The 20,259-nt window shown below is 43.3% G+C and overlaps 1 protein-coding gene across 7 annotated transcripts in view; it reads right to left on the bottom strand.

The window, feature by feature from the left end:
• Positions 1 to 2,414: 2,414 nt before the first annotated feature.
• LOC104357394 (CREB binding protein) overlaps positions 2,415 to 20,259 on the bottom strand; it is a 99,140-nt gene continuing 81,295 nt past the window's right edge. For all 7 annotated transcript variants that reach the window (XM_042798330.1, XM_042798328.1, XM_042798329.1 and 4 more), the window contains 8 exons: positions 16,123 to 16,273; positions 15,160 to 15,306; positions 14,619 to 14,732; positions 14,006 to 14,171; positions 12,392 to 12,559; positions 9,124 to 9,285; positions 8,571 to 8,852; positions 2,415 to 6,886 (listed from right to left, as the gene is read on the bottom strand). In XM_042798330.1, the coding sequence (XP_042654264.1) occupies positions 4,715 to 6,886; positions 8,571 to 8,852; positions 9,124 to 9,285; positions 12,392 to 12,559; positions 14,006 to 14,171; positions 14,619 to 14,732; positions 15,160 to 15,306; positions 16,123 to 16,273 (3,362 nt within the window). In that variant the 3' untranslated portion in view covers positions 2,415 to 4,714. The remainder of the gene's footprint in view (positions 6,887 to 8,570; positions 8,853 to 9,123; positions 9,286 to 12,391; positions 12,560 to 14,005; positions 14,172 to 14,618; positions 14,733 to 15,159; positions 15,307 to 16,122; positions 16,274 to 20,259) is intronic.

Genomic DNA, 20,259 nt, shown 5'->3' on the forward strand with positions numbered 1-20,259 from the left:
GGTGAAAATCCCTCCCCGCGCCCCGAGGACTTGTCAGCACGGGGAGCCCCGACACGGGGCACAGACCCCCGCGCCTCCCCCTCCGCGGACACCCGAGGGGCTGAGGCGAGGCCGCGCGGGGCTGGGAGCTTGGCCCTGGCCAGGCCCCCCCTGCTCAGCTTCGGGAAAATTGATTAGAATCTCCTTTTCCCGTTTCTTTGGAATCCCTCATCTTCTGGGGCTGCGGCGAGCGTAGAGCGTTGAGAACTAAAGGGCTGAGGTGTCAGAGAAAGGTTTTGGACGGGGTGGGGTTGAGAGAGGAAATAAACCGCTCTGCTGAGAGCTGAATTTGGAACGTGCATGAGAACAGAACCTCAAAGAACACCACAGCTAAAAATAAAAGATCGAGCAGGTCTCATTTCAGTGAACACTAACCGTTTCCAGATGGAGACGAGGGCCTTCAGGCGGGAACCGTGACCACCTAAGAGAGATTTGTAATTCCCAGGCTCAGGGGAGCTCATGGGAAAAGCTACACGTGCAATACAACTCATCTTCGGGATTATGCGGATCCACACATTGCTCTGGAGGTTTGCACCTGAGAAACAGTTGCACGCAGCGGGGTTTGTGCAGTGCTGGATGTTACGGATTAGGTGCAACAAACCCAGCGTGAGCCTTTGCATCGTTCCGGCACCCTTCTGCTGGGCTGCCTTTCCGCCTGGAACCAACCTCATCCCCATGCCGAGTGTCCCTCTGCTGTGCCCCAAACCAAAATGACTTCTGTTCAAACGCTTCCCTCCTGCTGCTGTGTTCATCGCTGACCCCAGAGCACTCCTGAGCGCTGCTCTGCCACGACACCGTGCCGGAGCGGAGCTCCCCTACCTGCTGTGAAACACCTGAATCCTCCTCCTACCTCACCTTGTGCCGCGTCACCCTCCTGCCTCGGGTGCACTTGGAGCGTTTAGCCACGAAGCGTGCTCCTGCAGGGAAGGCTTGGGGACTGCAGGGGTTCTGGCACAGATCCTCCCCTCCGTCCAGGCTCATTTAGGTGGCAGTTGGCACCGACTGGCTTCAGTCGCTGCCCTGGCAGCGGGCTGGGGGTGGCAGAGAGCACCCCACTCCCCATTTTAACTGCCCAGCCGTGAAGAGGAAGCGCAGGGAAGAACAGATTTCCCCCGCACAGCAACTCAGGCGCTCTGCCGTGCTCCGCTGCGGCTGCTAAATCTTCACTGCCCTGAGAAAACCACGGGCTGTAATTTGCTTCGGAAGAAGCACCAGGCGCACACCCGGATCGCCTCGTAAGCCATTACCTGCTGTCCCTTACTGCTGTACACTGTCACCGACACGGAGGGACTTCATGCTGCTACAGCTGCGGACACGTACTGCTTCTGGCTTCCGACGCAGCGACTGGCGGGGTTAGTGTCCCCAGCAGAACTTCGTCACCTGCTCCTCTTCCTCAGCCCGCTGCTGCAGTCAAGCCCTCGCCCCTTCTCTCCAACGTGTCCAGGTGGAAGTCTCGGAGCGGGGAGTGCTGGCGGGACGTGCTGCGGGCAGGTCTCCGGCCCGGCGGGACAGCGACGAGCAACCAGGAGGGCGAAGCTCAGCCGATGCGTCTGCAGCAAGAAACGCGCTCGCAGCCGGCTGCGGCGGTGGTAGGAGTCAGGAGAGCCAGCAGCAGAGTGGAGCGTGGGGGGCAGGTGAAGGAAAGAGCAGCAGAGAACCAAACTGTTCAGATTTAAGCACTTTCTTCCCCTCCAGAATTCAGTAAGGGGGAAGGTCTTAGCCACCCCATCAGGCGATAAAGATCCTGCCTCAGTCTCCAGTGCATTCTTGCCTTATAAATTCTCATGTTTCTAGGATGCTGTTCCTTATTGGCACTACCTCCCCCATCAAAACACGGGCAAGGACCTGAAAAATCAAATGCCTGTCTAGTCTTCAGATATTTCCTATCGACATGGAAAGGAGATTAGAGTGAAGCCCCCCACCCCGACTGTACGGGCTGTACACCAAGCCCAGCCCCTCCTGTTTGGCTTCAGTTTTGCACTTCCCTTCTTTCCTTGGTAAAATACCTGCTCTTGCCTAAAACACTCACTCCAGCAAGCTGGTAGTATCAGATCTAAATCTATCCCTTGCTCTGTGCTCTCAATCTACTCCAGGTTGTACTTAAAAATATTCTGGTATTTGCTTCCCATCAGGTTTTGTTTTGTTTTTTTTTTTTTTCCACTCTTCCCCAGGAGCTGCAGCCCAAGAGCCACACCACCTCTCTGTGCTCCAAACAGGCCTCGGCTTATCCAAATCCGGGAGCGGTGCTGCTGTTTTTAAAACGGACGCTACTTAAAGGTATTAGCGACATTGAGTGCAGTGATCAGTGATCTGAACCTTGGGTGTCAGGCTTCGCCGATCCTAGCGGGCACCAGCCAAGTGGAACCATCCTTCAATCCAAGCAGTTTTACCAGCTTTTATTAGAAACACCAGCACATTTCAAGTTTCCTCTTTTTGATCACAAATATAGTATTTTTCCTCTTTTAAGTACACAGCATGAGACACAGCATCAGGGCTTTCCATTTTTTTTTTTTTTTTTTTTTTACAGCAATTTCTTTTGGACAAGCTTTGGGTTAGTGTTCACTGACCTCATCCCAGCCCCAAATTTTGACATCTTGAATTGCTGAAGACAATTGCGCGGGCAGATGAATCCAACGGTGGTGAAAAACGTACAAGAGTTTGCAAGAAAAGTTTAAGCAGAGACCCTCTACCATTAAAAAGAACGAAGTAGTGCAGCAGCGCACTACTGTTGTCACAGCACGGGGATAAAAATTGAGATAAACCATTTGCTCTTCTCCCCCCCTCCTCCCCCAACGCCGTTCCTATAAAAAGGTAAGGCTGGAGGAAGCGCTAACTTAACGTGAAAAGCCAAGTGTGCCCGGTGCTCCCCCGCTGGAGAGGCGGCGGCTGCCGGGCAGGACACCTCGCTGGGTTTGCTGCAAATCCCACGCCAGTCGCACGTGGTCGAGAAGCCTCAAGGTCTGAGTGATGGCATTTTAGGCTAAGTCGTGGTTTTAAGCTCACACCTACGCTGGGAAGGTTTCCCCTCAACTTTTTAAAGCAATTCACTGCGGGGAGGAAGGGCGAGTATCCCAGGAACATGAGGGCATGGTGACAGGATATTAAAGGGAACATGTACATGATTTGTTATTTTTTATTCCACAGAAAACCCTCAAATCTAGACTCAGAGTTAACAGCAGAAAAATAGTGTTAAAGTCAATAGGTTCATATTTTACTGTAGACTAAATAAATTAGCCTAGAATTAACTCAATACTCTCTATTTTCCTTTCATTGGTGATCCTTCTCTAAATTAATGCAGTTTTTAAAAAGCAACGGCTATTAATAATTTATTCCAGTTAACCCTTATGGATGAACACCTGCAAATATTCCATGTATGGGAACCATTCCCCTCTCCTCTCCCTCCCCGAAAAGGAAACAATCACTAAAGGGTGTTGTAAAACAGACATGCTACCTACAATACTCCATGTATCGTGCCACTCCTATCGATGCCTCTGGCTGCTCTGTGTAATGAGTGAATATTCATAGCTATGTCTTACAAAGAACATGATCAAAAAATATATAAATAAATAAAAACCTTAAACATTCTTACATGGATTTTAAAGAACAGAATACATGTTAAAAACTTCAGTAATTTATATCAATTTTAAGCAATACTTTATATACAATGGAAAAAAGACATGCATAGTCCAAATACAATGTTGAAAACAGCATTTTCATAACAAAAAACCCAAACACTAAGTGTTAATACCATGTACATGAATTCAAGAAGGACCACCCTTTTTGTCTGTTGCACACAGTTTATTTAACAATATGATATTATAAGTAAGAAATGAGTTGTTTTTTTTTTTTTTTTTACCATTCTATACAGTGATTGAATCTTCTTGGATTTTCTTATTTATAGTAATTATAGCGCTTGCATGATTTACACTAGAATTGCTTTTCCTCATTTCAAGTTTCACACAGAAGAAAGAAAGAAAAGAATGCTTCTTCTCTATTCAAATCAGCACGGTCTAAGAGTGATCATCCCTATTTTCATCTAAAACCAGTTTTATCAGAGAAACAAAGCAACAATTTCTACATCTGCAAGACAAGGATTTTGGCATTGGCCAATGTGTGTTTTTGTGTGCAAGAGTCAATTCCTATCTTTCCAGGGGTAATACTTCAAATGCCTGCAGAGTTCACTATAGAAAAAAAATCTTCCCGCAACGTGTCAAAGTTACCGGGATACATTATAATGTTGCATTATTTCAGGAAACAGTTTCTGAATATTATTTTTTCTTCTTTTAAACGCAAATGTTTAAAGTCTTGAAAATACAAATAAAAAATATGAATATAATGAACTTGTTTTCCCCCGTTAAAAAAAAGGTATGAGTCAACAGCAACAAAAAAATAAAAACCAAAAAAACCCACAAAAGAGACCAGATATTTTAACCGCCTGGCTTTAACAAAAAAATATATTCTTTGTATTGTTTTTTGTTTTGTTTTTTTTTGATTTTTCTTTTTTTTTTTTTTTAAACAGCAATTCATTCTTCCATGTGTAGGAAGCAGCAGTTCCATCTAGGACTCAAAACAACCCAGATGTCTGAATTTTCAGTACAAAATGTCCAAGAACACGAAAGGAGAAAAAAAAAAAAGAAGAAGAAGAAAAAAAAAAAAAAGTGATGCTCCCATAATGCTACAAACCCTCCACAAATTTTTCTAATGTGTCCCCGGTGGTGTCACCGACCAGAGACAATTCGTTAGACAACGCACTCCTGTTCGGGGTGTTTAGTTGTGGAAGCATTGCACTCTGTTCTGGGTTGCCCAAGTGTCCCTGATCCATGGAGCTAGCCATAGTAACTGCGAGTCCTGGGTGGGGGGAACCAGTCTGGGGAGAGACGTGGTGAGGTGACGGTTGGGGCTGTATCCTGGGTGACGGGCTGGAATGTGGTGGCTGGGACTGGGGACGGGGAGACTGAACGGGCGCTGGGGACCGCACCTGGTTGCTGAGGGAGGTGGCGATCTGCTGGCCAGGGAGATGAGACGCCTGCGGTTGTCCTGAGAGCATGTGCTGCTGCGGGCTCATGGGGTTAGGCTGGCCGGGGGACCCTATCTGCTGTTTCATCTGCTGCTGTTGCAGGATCCGCTGCTGCAGCGCTTGCTGGATGTTGGGCGTGCCGTCCGCCCCCATGCCGGGCTGGCCCATCTGGTTCAGCTGCCCCATCTGAGCCATCTGTCCCATGGAACCCCCCTGTATCGATATATGCTGCTGCATCCGCTGCTGCTGCATGGCCTGGGGGTAACCGCCCGGTCCTTGAGGCTGCTGGAACTGGCTATGTCCTGCCATCCCTCCTGCCATGCCAGCCCCTCCTTGCTGCTGCTGCTGCTGCTGCTGCTGCTGCTGCAGTAACTGCCGCCTCAGTATTTCTCTGTACTGCGGGCTCATGTTTGCCATGCTAGGGTTGTGGCCGGGGTTCATAATGTTTATCGCTTGTCCCTGGGGATTCATAGCTCCTATCCCTTGCTGCTGGGGAGGAACGCTCGGTCTCTGCACTCCTGCTTGCATCGCGTTCATGTTCTGCAATCCCGCCTGAGCGTGCATGCCTGGCTGTTGCATGCCGGTCTGCGGCTGCTGCATCCCCGGCTGGGGCTGTATGCCCGCTTGCGGCTGCATCCCAGGCTGGTTAGCCACGTATTTGGCTGTTCTTTGCTTTATAAAAGCTGCCATAAGCTGAGGGTTGGATTTGAGGATGTTAAGAACCTGCTGTTGCTGCTGCGGAGAACTCGGCGATTTCAAGGTCCTCAGTAAGTCCTGAAGGGCGTTCGGGGGGATGCTCCGTGGCGGCTGCTGCACGCCCGGCATCCTTGGCCCGGCCACTGCCTGTGGCGTCGCCATTGGCATAACTGGTCTCGCCATTCCTGGCTGCATTGGTTGCTGCTGCGGCATCGGGGGCGACTGCCACTGCCCAGGCTGCATGTTGGACATCACTGGACCGCTTACGGGGTTGGGCCGGGGTACATTCATGCTGACTTGCTGCATCTGGTTCACTGAACCCACCGTTGGGTTTACTAGTCCTGGGCGACCAGGAGGCAAACCATTGTTAATGTTGTTGACCCTGTAGAGCTGCTGCTGCTGCTGGGCAGCTTCTCTCTCAATCTGCCGAGCCGCCTCCACTGCGGCCGGCGGGGGCTGCGCCGGAGGCGGAGGTGCGGAGACCGGGTTTGCGGGTTTTCCTGTTGAAACAGTAGTAGGGGGCTGAGTTCTCGACACACTGGGAAAGCCAGCCGGTGACATACTTACAGGGGAAGGCTGGGGCTGGGGAGGAGGCTGCGGTGTTTGCGGTGTACTTGGCTGCTGTGTAGGGGTACCAGGCGTTGCTGAGGTAGGAGAAGGCAAACTTTGCTGAGGCACGTTTCGGGTGTTCATGGTCGCCATCCTTCTGCGCATGAGCTGAGCCTGCTGCAGGCGATGCTGGATCTGCTGCTGTCGAAGTTTGTGTTTGATATTGAGACAGAATGGCACGGGGCATTTGTTCTCTTGGCAGTGTTTGGCATGGTAGCAGCAAAGAGCTATGAGCTGTTTGCACACCGGACAGCCACCGTTGGTCTTGCGCTTGCAGCCCTTGGTGTGCTGGACAACCCGCTTCATCTTCTGGCAGGATGGCAACGAGCAGTTTGCGTTGCGGCACTGACAGGCATGGACAAGGGACTGAATGCAGCGCTGGATGCTCAGTCGTCGCGACTCCTGGGGGCTCTTTGACTGTTGCTCTCCTTGGCTGTTGCTCTCATCATCCAGACCCAGACCCCACTTAACCATCTTGTGGTCATGGCTCTTAGTGTTGTAGCAGTTAATGCAGAGGTCGTAGTCCTGAAAGCAAAGAAAACCCAGAGTTCAGCTGTCTACAGAGCACTAACCACACCAGCGAAAGAGCAGAGGAGTAAGAGTGGTGCTCGGTGAGCAACACGAGCCTGGAGTGGAAGCACACTTGGGGTTTCAGTGGGCACACACCCAGAACAAAACCAGGACAACAGCCATGCGCTGTGAGCAGCTGGCAGTTGGAGTTTACACCCAGGACACCAAGGTGGAGAAGCGGTTGCGCACGTTTTGGGGCAGGGAGTGCTGGCAGCTGAGGGCAGAAGCCCCCTCAGCAACGCGAGCCGGCAAAATCACGAGTCCTGACTGCCGCGGGTTACAATGCAAGCAGGGGCTGCAACGGTGGCTTCATTTTATTAGATGGAAAAAGTCTTGCGGGAATTGGGTTTTTTTGGTTTGTTTTTCCCTTTCGATGGCAGGAACTGTTTACTTTTCTGTGATGACTACTGGGGTACCAACATAAGGAGGGACAAAACCTCACACTAGTAAGACAAACCTACTGTCACTGTCCAAAAAACAGGGTTTGGCTCTCCCTTTAGCTGTTCTTAGTGTAATTACTAATGACTAATAATTACTACCCTGAAATATGTTTTGTTTTGTTTTTTTTTTTTTCCAGTCTCTAAAACGACCCTCAAATCAAGTGCAAGTTTCATGCTAAGACAGACACTTACCTGAAAACCCCACATTTTCACCGCCCTGTTCTTTTTGTCCTGGACGAAGGGCAGTCCCTTAGACAGAAGTACCCAGAAGAAACCTAAAGGCCATACCTTCTTCCCCTAGTGTGTACGATCCATTTCCTCCAGTCTTGCCTCAAGAAGCCCTGTTCAATGCTTTCCTCGGAGGGATTAATTAAGACTCTTTCACTACAAACCTGGCAATAACTTGCAGCGTAAAAACTAGGCTGCACTTATTCAATTTTTTTTGTTTGTTTGTTCAGCTACAGCCAGAAGTCATCACAAGCCCTCTAGAGGCTACCTTCTCCTCAAGTCTGCTGGTCTGACTCCATGCATAATTGCTCTCTAGCACAGTTCAGTGGAAGTGATCTATGCTGTAAAGGGACTAGTCGTTAAAAGCAGTGAGCCAGGTTAGGAAGCAATTATTTGGCCTGATCTGAAGGGCAGGTGACCACTAATGCTGGGCCCAAAGAGACAATGATGAAGAGCTGTGGCAGCCTCCTCCCCCAGCCTTGCGGCAGCCTGGACACGCGCCCGGCCGCGCTCCTTACAGCACGGAGTACCACGTGTAAAGCAGAAGGAAAGCCACATTGCAGCATGGTACACTAACTTCTCTCATGGACATCCATTTAACCTGGATGAGCTCGTGCCCTGCAGAGTCAGACTAGTCTGATGCAGTCACACCCTACCAGCCCAGTCCTAAAGCTCTTTAAAACTAAGTCAAAAACTTGTCTAGGCAGAGGAACCACGGTGGAATAAATGACACAGCAGCAGCTATTCCAGAGTACCGGCGTTTTCCATGTTGAGAAATTAAAGACACTTATTCTAGAAGAGGCACCCCACTGTGGCAGCCACCTTCCCTTAAGGCCTAGCAGACATTTTATCAGCATAAGCTTAATTTGGAGGAACTCTGAGCAATATCCAAAAAAAAAAAAAAAAAAAAGGAAAATCAAGCTTGGCTGTAGAGCAACAGAGAGCAGAAGCCTCTGGTGATATACACCTACCTCACAGACAGTGCAATGCCACCTTGTTTCCACGTGATGTTTGCACTCATTGCACGTATAGACAAAGCGATCCTGCCCTTGAGTATGTAGTTCCACCAGCATGCAGAGCGTGGACCACTTGGACCGGCGTAGTGAGGAGAACTCCCAGTGCTTGTCTCTGGCTAAGGTGAGGAAGGCGTCTCGCCCATCCATGAGATCACAGCTAAGTAATGGATCAGGGTCCACAATGGGAGGCAGAGTATTAATTACAGGCCCAGCATGTAAATGAATCACAAAAAAGACCTGCAAACAAATGGGGGAAGAAAAAAATAAAAATCAATGAGGATAGATAATCTTGCAGGAAAAAGCTCATATTCTGTTGCAGTAATGGTATGCTACAAATGTTATTTAATTGACTTAGTTTAGGCTAATGTCTTCCAATATGTTGTTACACAACAGAAAAAAATTCTAGTGCAATCACAAGCTCTACTCCTGATTTCTCAGTTCGAAATATCATTATGCCTGAATTTACGGGAATAAAGTCTTCTCTTTACAGAGTGTATTTTGACAGTACCTCTTTATGCTTCTCCATAGTGGCATACAGCTTCTGAGACAGATCATTGGACACATTTGGCATGCTGGGCTTCTTCTTGTTAGCTCTGCTGATGCTACTCTTATTCTTGTTGGTTTTTTTGTTGTTCTTTTTCTTGGCGTTTTTGCTGTCGCCCTGGCTTCCCTGCAATAAATGCACAGGAAAGATGTTACACTTTGTAGAGCTCTCTCCCATTCACTGAAACATTTCTGCGGTCAATAATAGAACTTTGTTCCAATGCCTGCAAATCGGCCATACTGTGTTAAATATATCCTATCTTCCAGGAAAAATCAAAAGCCAAACTGGCAGGCAAACGAATTCAAACACTGTTTAAAAATAGATTTTTAAAGTATGCATATACATTAAATAATTTGATTCTTACACTTATTTTTTTTCCTTCTCAAACATGGTACTTCAACTTCCACTGCTTGCTTTACAAGATCTTATAGATATCTGATGATAAAATAAGTTGCAAATAAAATGGACCTTAGAAAATTCCAGAAGTGTTTTGCTTTGTTGTGCAGTTGGGGTTTCACATACTTGCTTGAGCTCTGATTTAATGTTTGTTTTTATTGAATTAATTTAGGGCTAGTACACAGATAAGAACATGCAGGATTTGATACCAACAAAAAACGTTATTCTCCATCCTGAAGACTTACAGCTGCATATGCAACTCAAGAAACCATAAAAAGCCCCAAATCTTTCACTTGTGTCTAAGTTGCAACAACATAGACCACAGTGACTGTATACTGAATACTAGATGTAAGTAAAGAGGGTAAAAAATAGCAGATGATGCTATTTAGATGACCTGTGAAAACAGAAATAACTTTTAGACTTCTCATGTCCTTGAAAAATAAAAACCCAAGCCCTCAGCAGGGAGCTCGCCACTCAGTAAAAATCCCCTCTGTAACTGCTAGAACGCTGGTTATTGCAGTATTAAAAATAAGCTACTGAAATACTTTGAGATATATATATGCACACATGCAAGAAAGTTTCACACACACTATGTACAAGCAAACACAGGGTTTGTCCGCAAGCATATTTATTCAAAGAAAACAAATATATTCTAACTGAAGAAAGCAATTCTATATATAGGCTGTTGCCATCCTTCCATCCCATTAATTAGGCTTAGATAGGAATTCCCTGTCCAGTCGTGGTTTTTCTGTGACTAATTTGATTGACTTTTTGACCAAACCTGTTTGGAAATTAAAATTATACTATTTTATGGGAAACCAGACAGAACTCCAAGTGATTTGAAGGTAATTCAGAAATGAGCTATTGTATGTTCCCACCTTGACTTCTTTTCCCCAGAATGCCCTGATGGAATTAGGGCATGTCCTCCTGTATCTATGCATTCTAGAGCATGAACACAGATATAAAATTTAAACACCAAAAGCAATAATAGATTGAAACTCAGGTTAACAGTAAGTTTTCCTTCTACTCCACCTTTAGCAAGTTTGTATTTGGTCAATTGTACAAAGCTATTCTAAAATGTTTTAAAGAAGCTCTAAGATTGTTTTTGTAGTACTTCATTTTGACAGCATTTAACTTACTGAGCCAGGTTTGCCAGAGATGCTGACAGCACGATTACTCAGTGAGCCTTGTCCCTTCAGAACCTTTTTCCAGAACTTCTGGATATTTACCACCTCTCTAGACTCTCTTTAACTGATACTTTTAAGAAGCTTTCTCTCCACATATACAAAGTTTACGACTGAGAATTCACGAAAAGGTAAGACAGATTCTGTACGATCTTAATACAAGGAAAAGATTCATCAAGTGCTTCTACACATGGAGGTCCCCACTGCTGCGCAGTTTCCTTCATAAAGTGACACAAGTTTAGGTGACTGCACTGGAGAAGTTCTCACGCTTTTAATTTCACCCCTTCTACTGAGCCAAGTGGCAAAGACCACGCTCTATTACGTTTTTTGTTGCGTTCTTGCATGACATCTTCAGCAACTTGGATGCAGATTTTGTTCCCTCACTACCCTGAGCAACATCAACGGCATTAAGTGGGAACATAAGGATGTTAACAGTCAAGGCTGCATCATCTCACTTGTATGAGTTTCACAGTTAGCTGGGCTTTTTAAACCACCTTTTTTCCCCTCTTAGACGTAGAGGTTTACACTGGCATTTTCACTAGAAGGGCATGCTGTGATTTATTGAAAGTGATACCGTTAGCAAAAGAGAACTGCAACTTAAATTCCAAGCCTCGTCTTTCAGTTACTTTTATACTGCTATGTTTGTTGAAATATTTCAATATTAACATTTACATTCAGAAGGAACAAGGTGAAAACTATTAACTTTATGGTTCCATAAAAAAAAACATAGCAGCAGACTGTGTTAGCTTTGAAGAAGCTGCTAAGGTTTAACAGAAGGAACTTTCTGACATAATGAAATTGATGGATTAAGGTCTATCACTCCACATCAATCACATGTAATACACACTGTATGCAAATTGTCACAGCATCTAAGCTGAATGCAGTTTTCCCCAGTTAAAGCTTCTCAATCTACTAGACTTCATATTTTCTTACTATTTTATTTTCAAAACACCTTGCTGCAAATCACAAGTAAGAGGGATAGTATAAAAGTGCTAAGACCATTTAGCTACAGATATAATCAAGACAGAAATAAAAACAAATAATGAAATTCTGGCCAAGACCCTGAAAAACCAAGTTGTTTGTGTTTTTTGTATGGTTGGTTTTTATACACAAAGAGAGAATGCCGGTGATAGGAACACCACCATCAGGATCAGTGTTCCATCCCAACGCAGAGCATTCAATAAATACTTTAAAATTTCAGCCCCCTACTGTTGCAAATGACTACACGTACCTTCACTTAAATTACAGCAAAATTTAATTCAGCTTTAAAAAATACAGCATCTTTCAAAATGCAAATACTGAAGGTGATTTGCAAAGGTGTGAACCAGAAGCTCAGCCAAATGACTGCAAGCAAGCATAGCAGTAGCAGTCATGACGCAATCCAAAAGTAGCTTAACACATTTCTCTAAGAACAGAGATGCTGAACCGAGATAACTGACTTTTGACTCTGTTATAAAAAACAAAACCAAGCCATCAGTATATTTGTTATCCAAGAAGAAAACCAGAAATGCAGTTAAAGGGAACCCTGATTTAACATCTGATGTGAATGACCTTCTTTTCTAGTTTACTGGATGTGAATTCTCTAATTTATTAAACCGTTAATTCTCAACTTTGTAAGCCAGAAGCAAGTATAGCATATGAAGCTAACTCACCTCTGTTGTTTCACTAGCTGCAGTACTTTCTTCCTTTTTCCTTTCCTCCTCCTCCTGCTCCAACTCCTTAATGCTTTCTTCCAGCACATTGGGCCAGAAATCACCTTCAAAGTAAGGCAGCTCCTTGGCACTTGTCAGCCTGTCCTCAGTTGCTTGTTTGAAGATGTCCTGTTAAACGTACCACGCAAATACCAAGAATAAATAAATGAAGACCACTTAGGAGAGAGAGGAGAGCCGGAGGCATGACCCAATGCTACACCGGACAGCTGTGCCTCGCCTGCAGCCCATGGCCCACTCCTGGCAGCCCTCCTTTTCTGGGTGCAGCTCAAAAACTGGCCTGGCAGTATTGATAACAGCCCACTCCCTGTTTCATCTTAGAGAGACAGCTGCTGAGGCTCTCCTGAACCTCCACCATGCAATCGGTTCATGCTCCTGACATGAGGGGAGAGACTAAGATACCCCTGGAAAACATAACAAACGCCTCCCCGGTAACCACGACAATTAAAAATGAAGCCTACACCACATAGCTTTTCCTACACTGCTCCTGGACAGGAGCAGGAACTGTTCTAGTGACAGCAAGCGTGTCTCATCCAGTCATTTCCCTTACAAATTTGAAAGCGTGTAAGCCCTTCAATGCACGTGTCTGGGCTGTGCATCATCACAGGTGCAATAAGGCTGATAACTCTGGGAAGAGTTGCTGAACGCACCAGCCAACTATCACACACAGGGACGTTGAGGTCTGGCTGTGGTAGGGGACCCGTGCACAGCCCGTGTGCCTCGCTGACCGCTGGCTGAAGCTGTGGACCACCTGACCAGAAAGGCTGGGGACCACCAGGAGGAACAGGTATTCTGAAAAGGCACAGGTACTTTAGACGGTTGTTCTGGAGGTGGCTTTTTAAGTGCATTGCATTTAACAGGGCACATACAAGAGTTGCCAATTTTCTTCTTCGGATTCATTTCAAGACCACCTTATTAGGAGAGACACGGATTTTCTAGCTCTGCTACGCTGGATCAGATGACATGGCTTGCTATCAGCTGTTCTATTCCATGCATTTAGTAACTGTCACTTGCAATCAAAACGTCAATTTTTTTCCAGCACTGTCACTACCGTGAAGAAATCCTTGTACACTTTAGCATGTAAGGAGTGGCAAATGGTACCTTTGCCACCTTTAACATTTCCTTGGGTACATGTGTGATATTCTCCAATTATGAAAATCATCCTTTTTCTCTTCAAGTGAAGAAGCTGTTTTATAAGCAGATTTTTTTTATTTCACACTAGTGGGGTCCAGTATTCCACCTGTTCCTCCAGAATCACCAGAAGCAAATGACTTCCATAAGCCTTAACAAGCTACACACTTGCTTGCCTAAAGATTGCAGTGAAAGACAAGTACGTGAAGGCAGGCTCTTGCACACTTCTCTTAATGCAGAAAGCAAACCTAATGCCTTTCAGTCTGAAAGGCAGAACCTCCAGAACATCTAAGAAAATGAAGACACTGGCTGAGAATAAAAACCCTTGTACAACACTACCATAGCTTCATGCATTATGAAACAGTATTAGCTACCTGCAAACGAAAGGCCCGTAAAAATTAATTCAGGAAGTAAGCAGTAGCAAACCTTGTAGTCATGAATGATTCTCTCAGCAAACGCCTTGTCCAGCATCTTCTTATACCATTCTTGCAAACGCTTGGGTTTGGGTATTTTCTGGTCAGGCGGATGGCAATGGAAAATATAGTCATCTCCTTCACTTGGGGGACAGGCCCAGATGTGTCCTGTCACATACCTGCATTTCACACACAAGAAAATAAATCTTAACCATTTTGACTACCAACTTAAAATTAATTAATACAAACTGAGATATAAATTCAGACCTGTTTTTCCCCTCCACCCTTCTTTTCTCTTTTCTTTGTAACAAAGATGCTGAGGCAATTACCTCTATTTATACAAGAGATAAGAAAAGGTCCAGGATATAATAATGAAGCTTAAGCATCAAGTGAAATTCCGATAAAAAGAACGATATGCTGTCAGTTTAAGAATCCTAAAAACAGAAAAAATCACCCTAATGATAAAATCCAAATCTCTCTCTCCACTGCAGAAGAGGAATGTGTTCCACATATCTTAGAGAAGACGGAAGAAAAGAGAGACTATCCCAAGTGAAAAGCTATGTGGCATCCTGGATAAAAATAATACACTAAGGAAACATTTTTTTATTTACAAAGATCTCACTTACCCAAGTTTCTTCACGTACTCCAAATATCCAATGAGGATTTCATGATAAACTGCAGTTCTGAGACAACGGGGGCGGAAGAAATGAATACTATCTAGATACGATATGTACACACGCCTATAGTAATGAGAGAAGAGTGACAAAATCATGTATGGCTGAACATCTGCTTTGTCTATTGAGAACTGACTTTTGTACTAGAGACATATACAGCCATAGTGAACAAAGAAAAATTTATGATGACATTATTTTAGTGCATATTTAAGCATCCTAATATGGTATAAATGGTTCTCAAAAGCAAAAGATGGATAGCATTTTATTTAGACAGCAAGACTACACATTGAGAGGCAAAATTAAATACAGAATACAAAAAGTAACATTTTTGTTGTGGTACTTGTTTTCCCCTTCAAAGTCATCTACAGTCATACAGTAGGACTTATTTGTGCCACAGAACTGAAACATATCTCCCAACTTCCTGTATTTGAGAGTAACTGTCCAGCAAGACGTTCTCTGCGCATGCACCACCAGTACAGAAATGAAAGAGTACCTTGTATTTGGAGGGGGGCAATCCGAGCCATACTCCTGCACATGCATGCCAAAGAAGCACACATCTACTCCATCTATCTCTTCAAACGCAAACAGAGCTTTGGTACGGTAAGGGAAAGATTCTGACATCTCACCAGAATCCACAAATCTGAAGGAAAGGGCGGTAGGAAGGAACAGGAAAAAAATAAAGCAAAACAAAAAGCCAATTATTAAACCAGTGTCTCACTAGAACGAGGAGATTCTTTTCAACCTTATTTTTAACTCACTAGAAACATTTATGCAGAAGTTAAACAAGGTTAGATCAGAGCTGTATTAAAACAGAGTGTCCTGTTACTAAAAAAACTCATGGAAGGACAGTTTCCATGTAGTTAACACATGACTGAACAGGCAAGCATTGAGTACAAGAGCATCCCGAGAAACCACAAGCTTTTAAATACGTTGCAGAGTAGAAAACCTGATGCACTATGATGAAGTGATGTCATGTTAACACTGTCTTTACGAACTAAAGCTAAAAGACTTCACAGAATAAACCTTTTAAGCTTTTCATTTATGATGAAGCAAATTAGAAATAACTTCTGAAAGCTGAAGACAACAAAATGAAGCAACAGTACGGAACAGAATCTCAGCAACTGTTCCAAACTGAACTATGAATTCTGTAATGCTAACCACAATGTGGTCAGACTCTCTCTCAAGATTAAGTAATACAAAGTCATAGTCTTCTAACCAAACCCAGGATGTCCCTGCTACCCTTCCAAACAGTCAAAGTACAGTTGTCATCGCCTCTGAGTTCAGTTACTGAATATTGCTTTTTTTACCTTTCACAATCTTACTCACGTCTAAGTTTCAAAAACGTGCACAGGGATCAAAGTGCAAACTGACACAGTTTCTCAGGATTTATGCAGGAAGAATTCAGAATAAAAAAAAAAAAGTGACAATCACATTTATTGTAATTAATAGAACTAACCTGGATTTCATTCCTGGTTTAACTTCTACTGTCTTGTCTGAACTCGCTACTACCCTGACAAAGACCTCTCCAGCTTCAGGATGATTCTGTCGCCGCAAAAATTTGTTTACTCTATCTTCCAAATGGTTTCCTAAACGCGTAGTCTGTAGCCCTAGAAATGACGAGGGAGAACATGACAACAAGAACGTTAATACTGGAGAAATCACTGTTAAGTTCAGGGGGGTTACCAGGCTTGTAAGATCTTTCATCTGGCTTCTCTGTACAGAAGGCGGCTTTTTTCCATTTGTTTTACCTCCATATGAAAATTTGATATTTTTATTTATGCAGCCAAAATTAAAAAAGCAAAACCATCCATGCTTTAACCTGAGCCTTAAGTGTTCATACCCTATTACGGAAGCTAAAACCACTGTAGTGGGAAAATTACTTAGTAAGTGAACTAACAAAGAAGGCTTTACATAGCATTTTTGAAATTTGCAGGCTTATTTTATGAACACTGCAAATGTTTTCTCCTAACAAAACCACTATCTGGCTATTTGACAGAGATTACATCACTTTATAGATCTGGCTCGATGCCACACCTTTTCAAGCAAAGCAAAGCAAATCAACAGAAATGAAAAGCCTTTTGACTTCAATGGAGATTTCATTGCCTTTTCTTTTCAAGAGAGCTTTTAGATTGAACAGTTACAGTAATCTGCACATAAAGCTTAAATAGTTCTTGCACAGCGATAGAGGTCTCTAAAAGTTCAAGTCCACATATTGTCCAGATCCCCTCTCCCGGTCTTTACATCTGCAGTTAGTTCTTGTGGTGATAGCTGGTTTGGTAGTATTACAGGATGTGTTGGTTTTCAAACAAATCCACAACAAGTTACAGAAATTAAGATGAAGATTTTGGTTTAAACTGAGAAAACAGAAGCAGCACACTGTTTTGACTAGAAGGTTTAGGACTATTTCTCTTATTCTGCTGTACTTATTTTACCAACTAGTATTTCTATGTCATTTTTATGGTCAATCTGCTATCTCTTCCAAAGTGATGGTGCAATCTACAGATGTTTGTTTTAACTAAAATGCATTTAGTTTTTCATTAGCTCTCCACTGCTTCGTTCTTCAGTTATTTGGCTACTGACACATGGCTGTTGGCTCTTCTTCCTGACTACTGAGCTTGCATAAAGAATGCTGCAGTGAAGTATCTATGCAAAAAATTATTTTAGGCTCCAATACTGGGGAAAAAACCCACATTTACTCAAAAAAGACCTCACTTTCTAAGGGATTTATGTACTTAAAATTTTATTTTACAATTGGCTTATAGAAATTGCCAAATGTGGCAATCTTCTTTTACATATTTTAGTTTGTCCCTTTGTCCAGTGAGAGTCTGTGGTTATAACCAGCACAACAGTCTAAACATTGTTTACCTGGGAGCCAATAATTAAATTTAAAGGCACGTTAAAAAGTAAAAATACACTATGCCCTTTACCAATTCCAATACACCGGCCTTTCCCAGTGCTTCCCAGCCCAGTACAACATGCTGGGCTTTCCATATTTAATAGAAGGGGGTTGATTTTAAAGGAAATTCAAAAAAATTTAAAGAAAATTCACAAATACTTTCAGAAGAAATGATTTCATTTTGTTGATTTCTCCAACGAAGAAAAAGAAACAGCTCCATTTCAACCAATGAGTTGGTATACTTTTAAAAAGCCATTTTAGTTAACTCTACTGTCTTGTGTTTTCATTTTATCATCTTTCCAATGCTAAGCAACCAAAGGATATCTGTTTCCTGCCTCATGCTGCAATGTATTAAGACTTGAAAAACAAACAAACAGAAGGCCAGATAAGAAGATAAACGGAAAAGGCAGAATTAAGATTACATGCACTGTAAGGAAAGGATCTAAAAGCTGCATATTCTGATATATCAGAATGTGCAAATTGTTTTACAAAGCAACCGGATTTTGGTTCCTGGACACCTCTAACATATGTACTTCCAATAAAAGCTCAGGTCTCAATGAAAACTGCAGTGCAAACTTAAAAAAAGGCATCCAAACTGGAAACAACACAGAAGGCTTTCAGGCTGCTCGAGTACAGTTTTGTTGCAGTAGCAATGGCCAGACATTTGCTACTGGATGAGTAATCAGACAGATAGGAAGAAAGTCAGACTTCTGGCTTACTGTGACTTTTTGTCAGGAAACTATTTTGGGTGACTTACTCGTCAGGGTATCTTTTGTCTTTGAATGTCTCTGCATTAGCTACTGGTTCAGTAGTATTTGTAGATTTTCTTAGTAAAAACATACTTCCAAAGTTAGGAATTTCACAGCATAATCCAGCTGTACACTGGTTTATAGGTTATATTTGGCATGCTATCAGTCAGCTTTATGCAACTTGTGATGTGGTTAAGATAACCAATTTTACTTAATATACATTAGGAATATGAATGTTATGATAATGGCTGAGCAATAGCTTTCAGCACGTCCCTCAGCTATCTTGTTTATTAGCAGTTGTGCCAACATGTTTGAGAGCACGTAGAAATACTGACTGCAATTCAGTAAGTAAAGGTTTTTACAAGGAGGGAGGGGGAAAGGAGAGGAAACATGTTAACGTTTCAAACTTTCATGCTCATGTGTGTTTTTAGGTCAGTAGAAAGACCAAGGTTTTGACAAGAGCAGGCTTTCCTTGCTTGTTCTTGTGTTTCCACTCGAGCACTGTTAAAGAAAATGGATCTCAAAAGCTGAGCCCACCAGAGGATTTACAGCTGGCAGCAGGACTCAAATCATCATGGGAAAAAGAAAACAAGACAGTCAAACAACAGGGAAAGGAGAAGGAAAAGGAGATCAATGGAAAGGAAAAGCAGCACCACTATTTCCCTGTCCCAATTCCCCAAAACCAGAATGGTTACACCTTAAGCTAAATGGCTGGTTACTCAAACTTTAAACAACATGACAGAACAACTGCAGACATCCAAGGAATCACATATTTATTAAGCTAATTGACATCAATATATGCTGTAAAGTCAGCATATAATAGAAGAGGTATCTATTTTAAAATGGTTATCTAAAACTACATTTTTATTCCATCATTTTATTAATGTTCTCTTACAATCTTAATCTGTCTTTAATGAGACTAATTTTAGTCTTTTTAACCATAGTATCTTGCGTGTGTCAGGTTACTCCAGAGACCATTTTGATTACTGTAACTGAATAAGTTTCATACAGCATTATCACCTCCAAATTATTCCTCTTCAAATCTCTCATTATGCAATCAACCACACACGAAGTTATCAAGAAGTTACATTTAATGCAAAACCACTCCTTTATTACAGTTTGGAAGATTCAGGCTTACAAAGTCAGAGTATGACAAGCTAGTGCCCAGAACTCCCAGGGACCAAAGAAGAACAAGGGAGGAATCAAGTTCACCTGCAAGTTGTAGTTGTTCAAGTGTCTGAATCACCCTCTTGGTTTCTACACTCCCTTTATTTTCCTACTTTATGCCATTGACACTGCACTTCCAATGCTAGCCACTACTCTTCCCCCCATACATGTGTATGAGTAAAAGTTATCAAATTATGCTCTCTGATGTTAAATGCATGCAAAGAATGCCTGTGTAAGGAGTACTAAGGAGACTGGGACAACCTGACCCGGCAGCTTTTGGCACACTTTTAGTGCACATTTCAACAAGATTATGACAACAGTTACGTCTAAGAAAATCTAGACATGTAGTACAATTGGTTACTTATGCCAGCAGGCAATTCTTACACCACAATCCACTCTAGAAGAAAAGCTCTTCAAATACATTAGTACTTGGCACAACCACAGTACACCTGAAATGCAGTACAACTTGTTACTACATGTTATTTGAAGGGCAGAGAGGTGACAGTAATTTACTACAGTTTCAGTGCTACATGGAAACATGTCTAAATATAGCCAGTAAAGTGCGTGCAGCCTTGTGTTTCTCCTGTTCTGTTCCTCCCCCCCCTTTCTTTTTGTCATCTTAGAAAAATAAGGACATAGATGCCAAATACCTTAAGCAGCATTAAGACTGAGCACAAAAACATAAAGAGCACGTCTTTAAGATGCCAATTAAAATTCTGACAACTACTGAAGTCTTGGGCTACGCTACTCCCCATTTTGCAAATGTTCTTCTAATGTCTAT

This window comes from Tyto alba, unplaced genomic scaffold, assembly GCF_018691265.1.
Source record: "Tyto alba isolate M040663 unplaced genomic scaffold, T.alba_DEE_v4.0 Super-Scaffold_28, whole genome shotgun sequence".
NCBI classification, from domain to species: domain Eukaryota; kingdom Metazoa; phylum Chordata; class Aves; order Strigiformes; family Tytonidae; genus Tyto; species Tyto alba.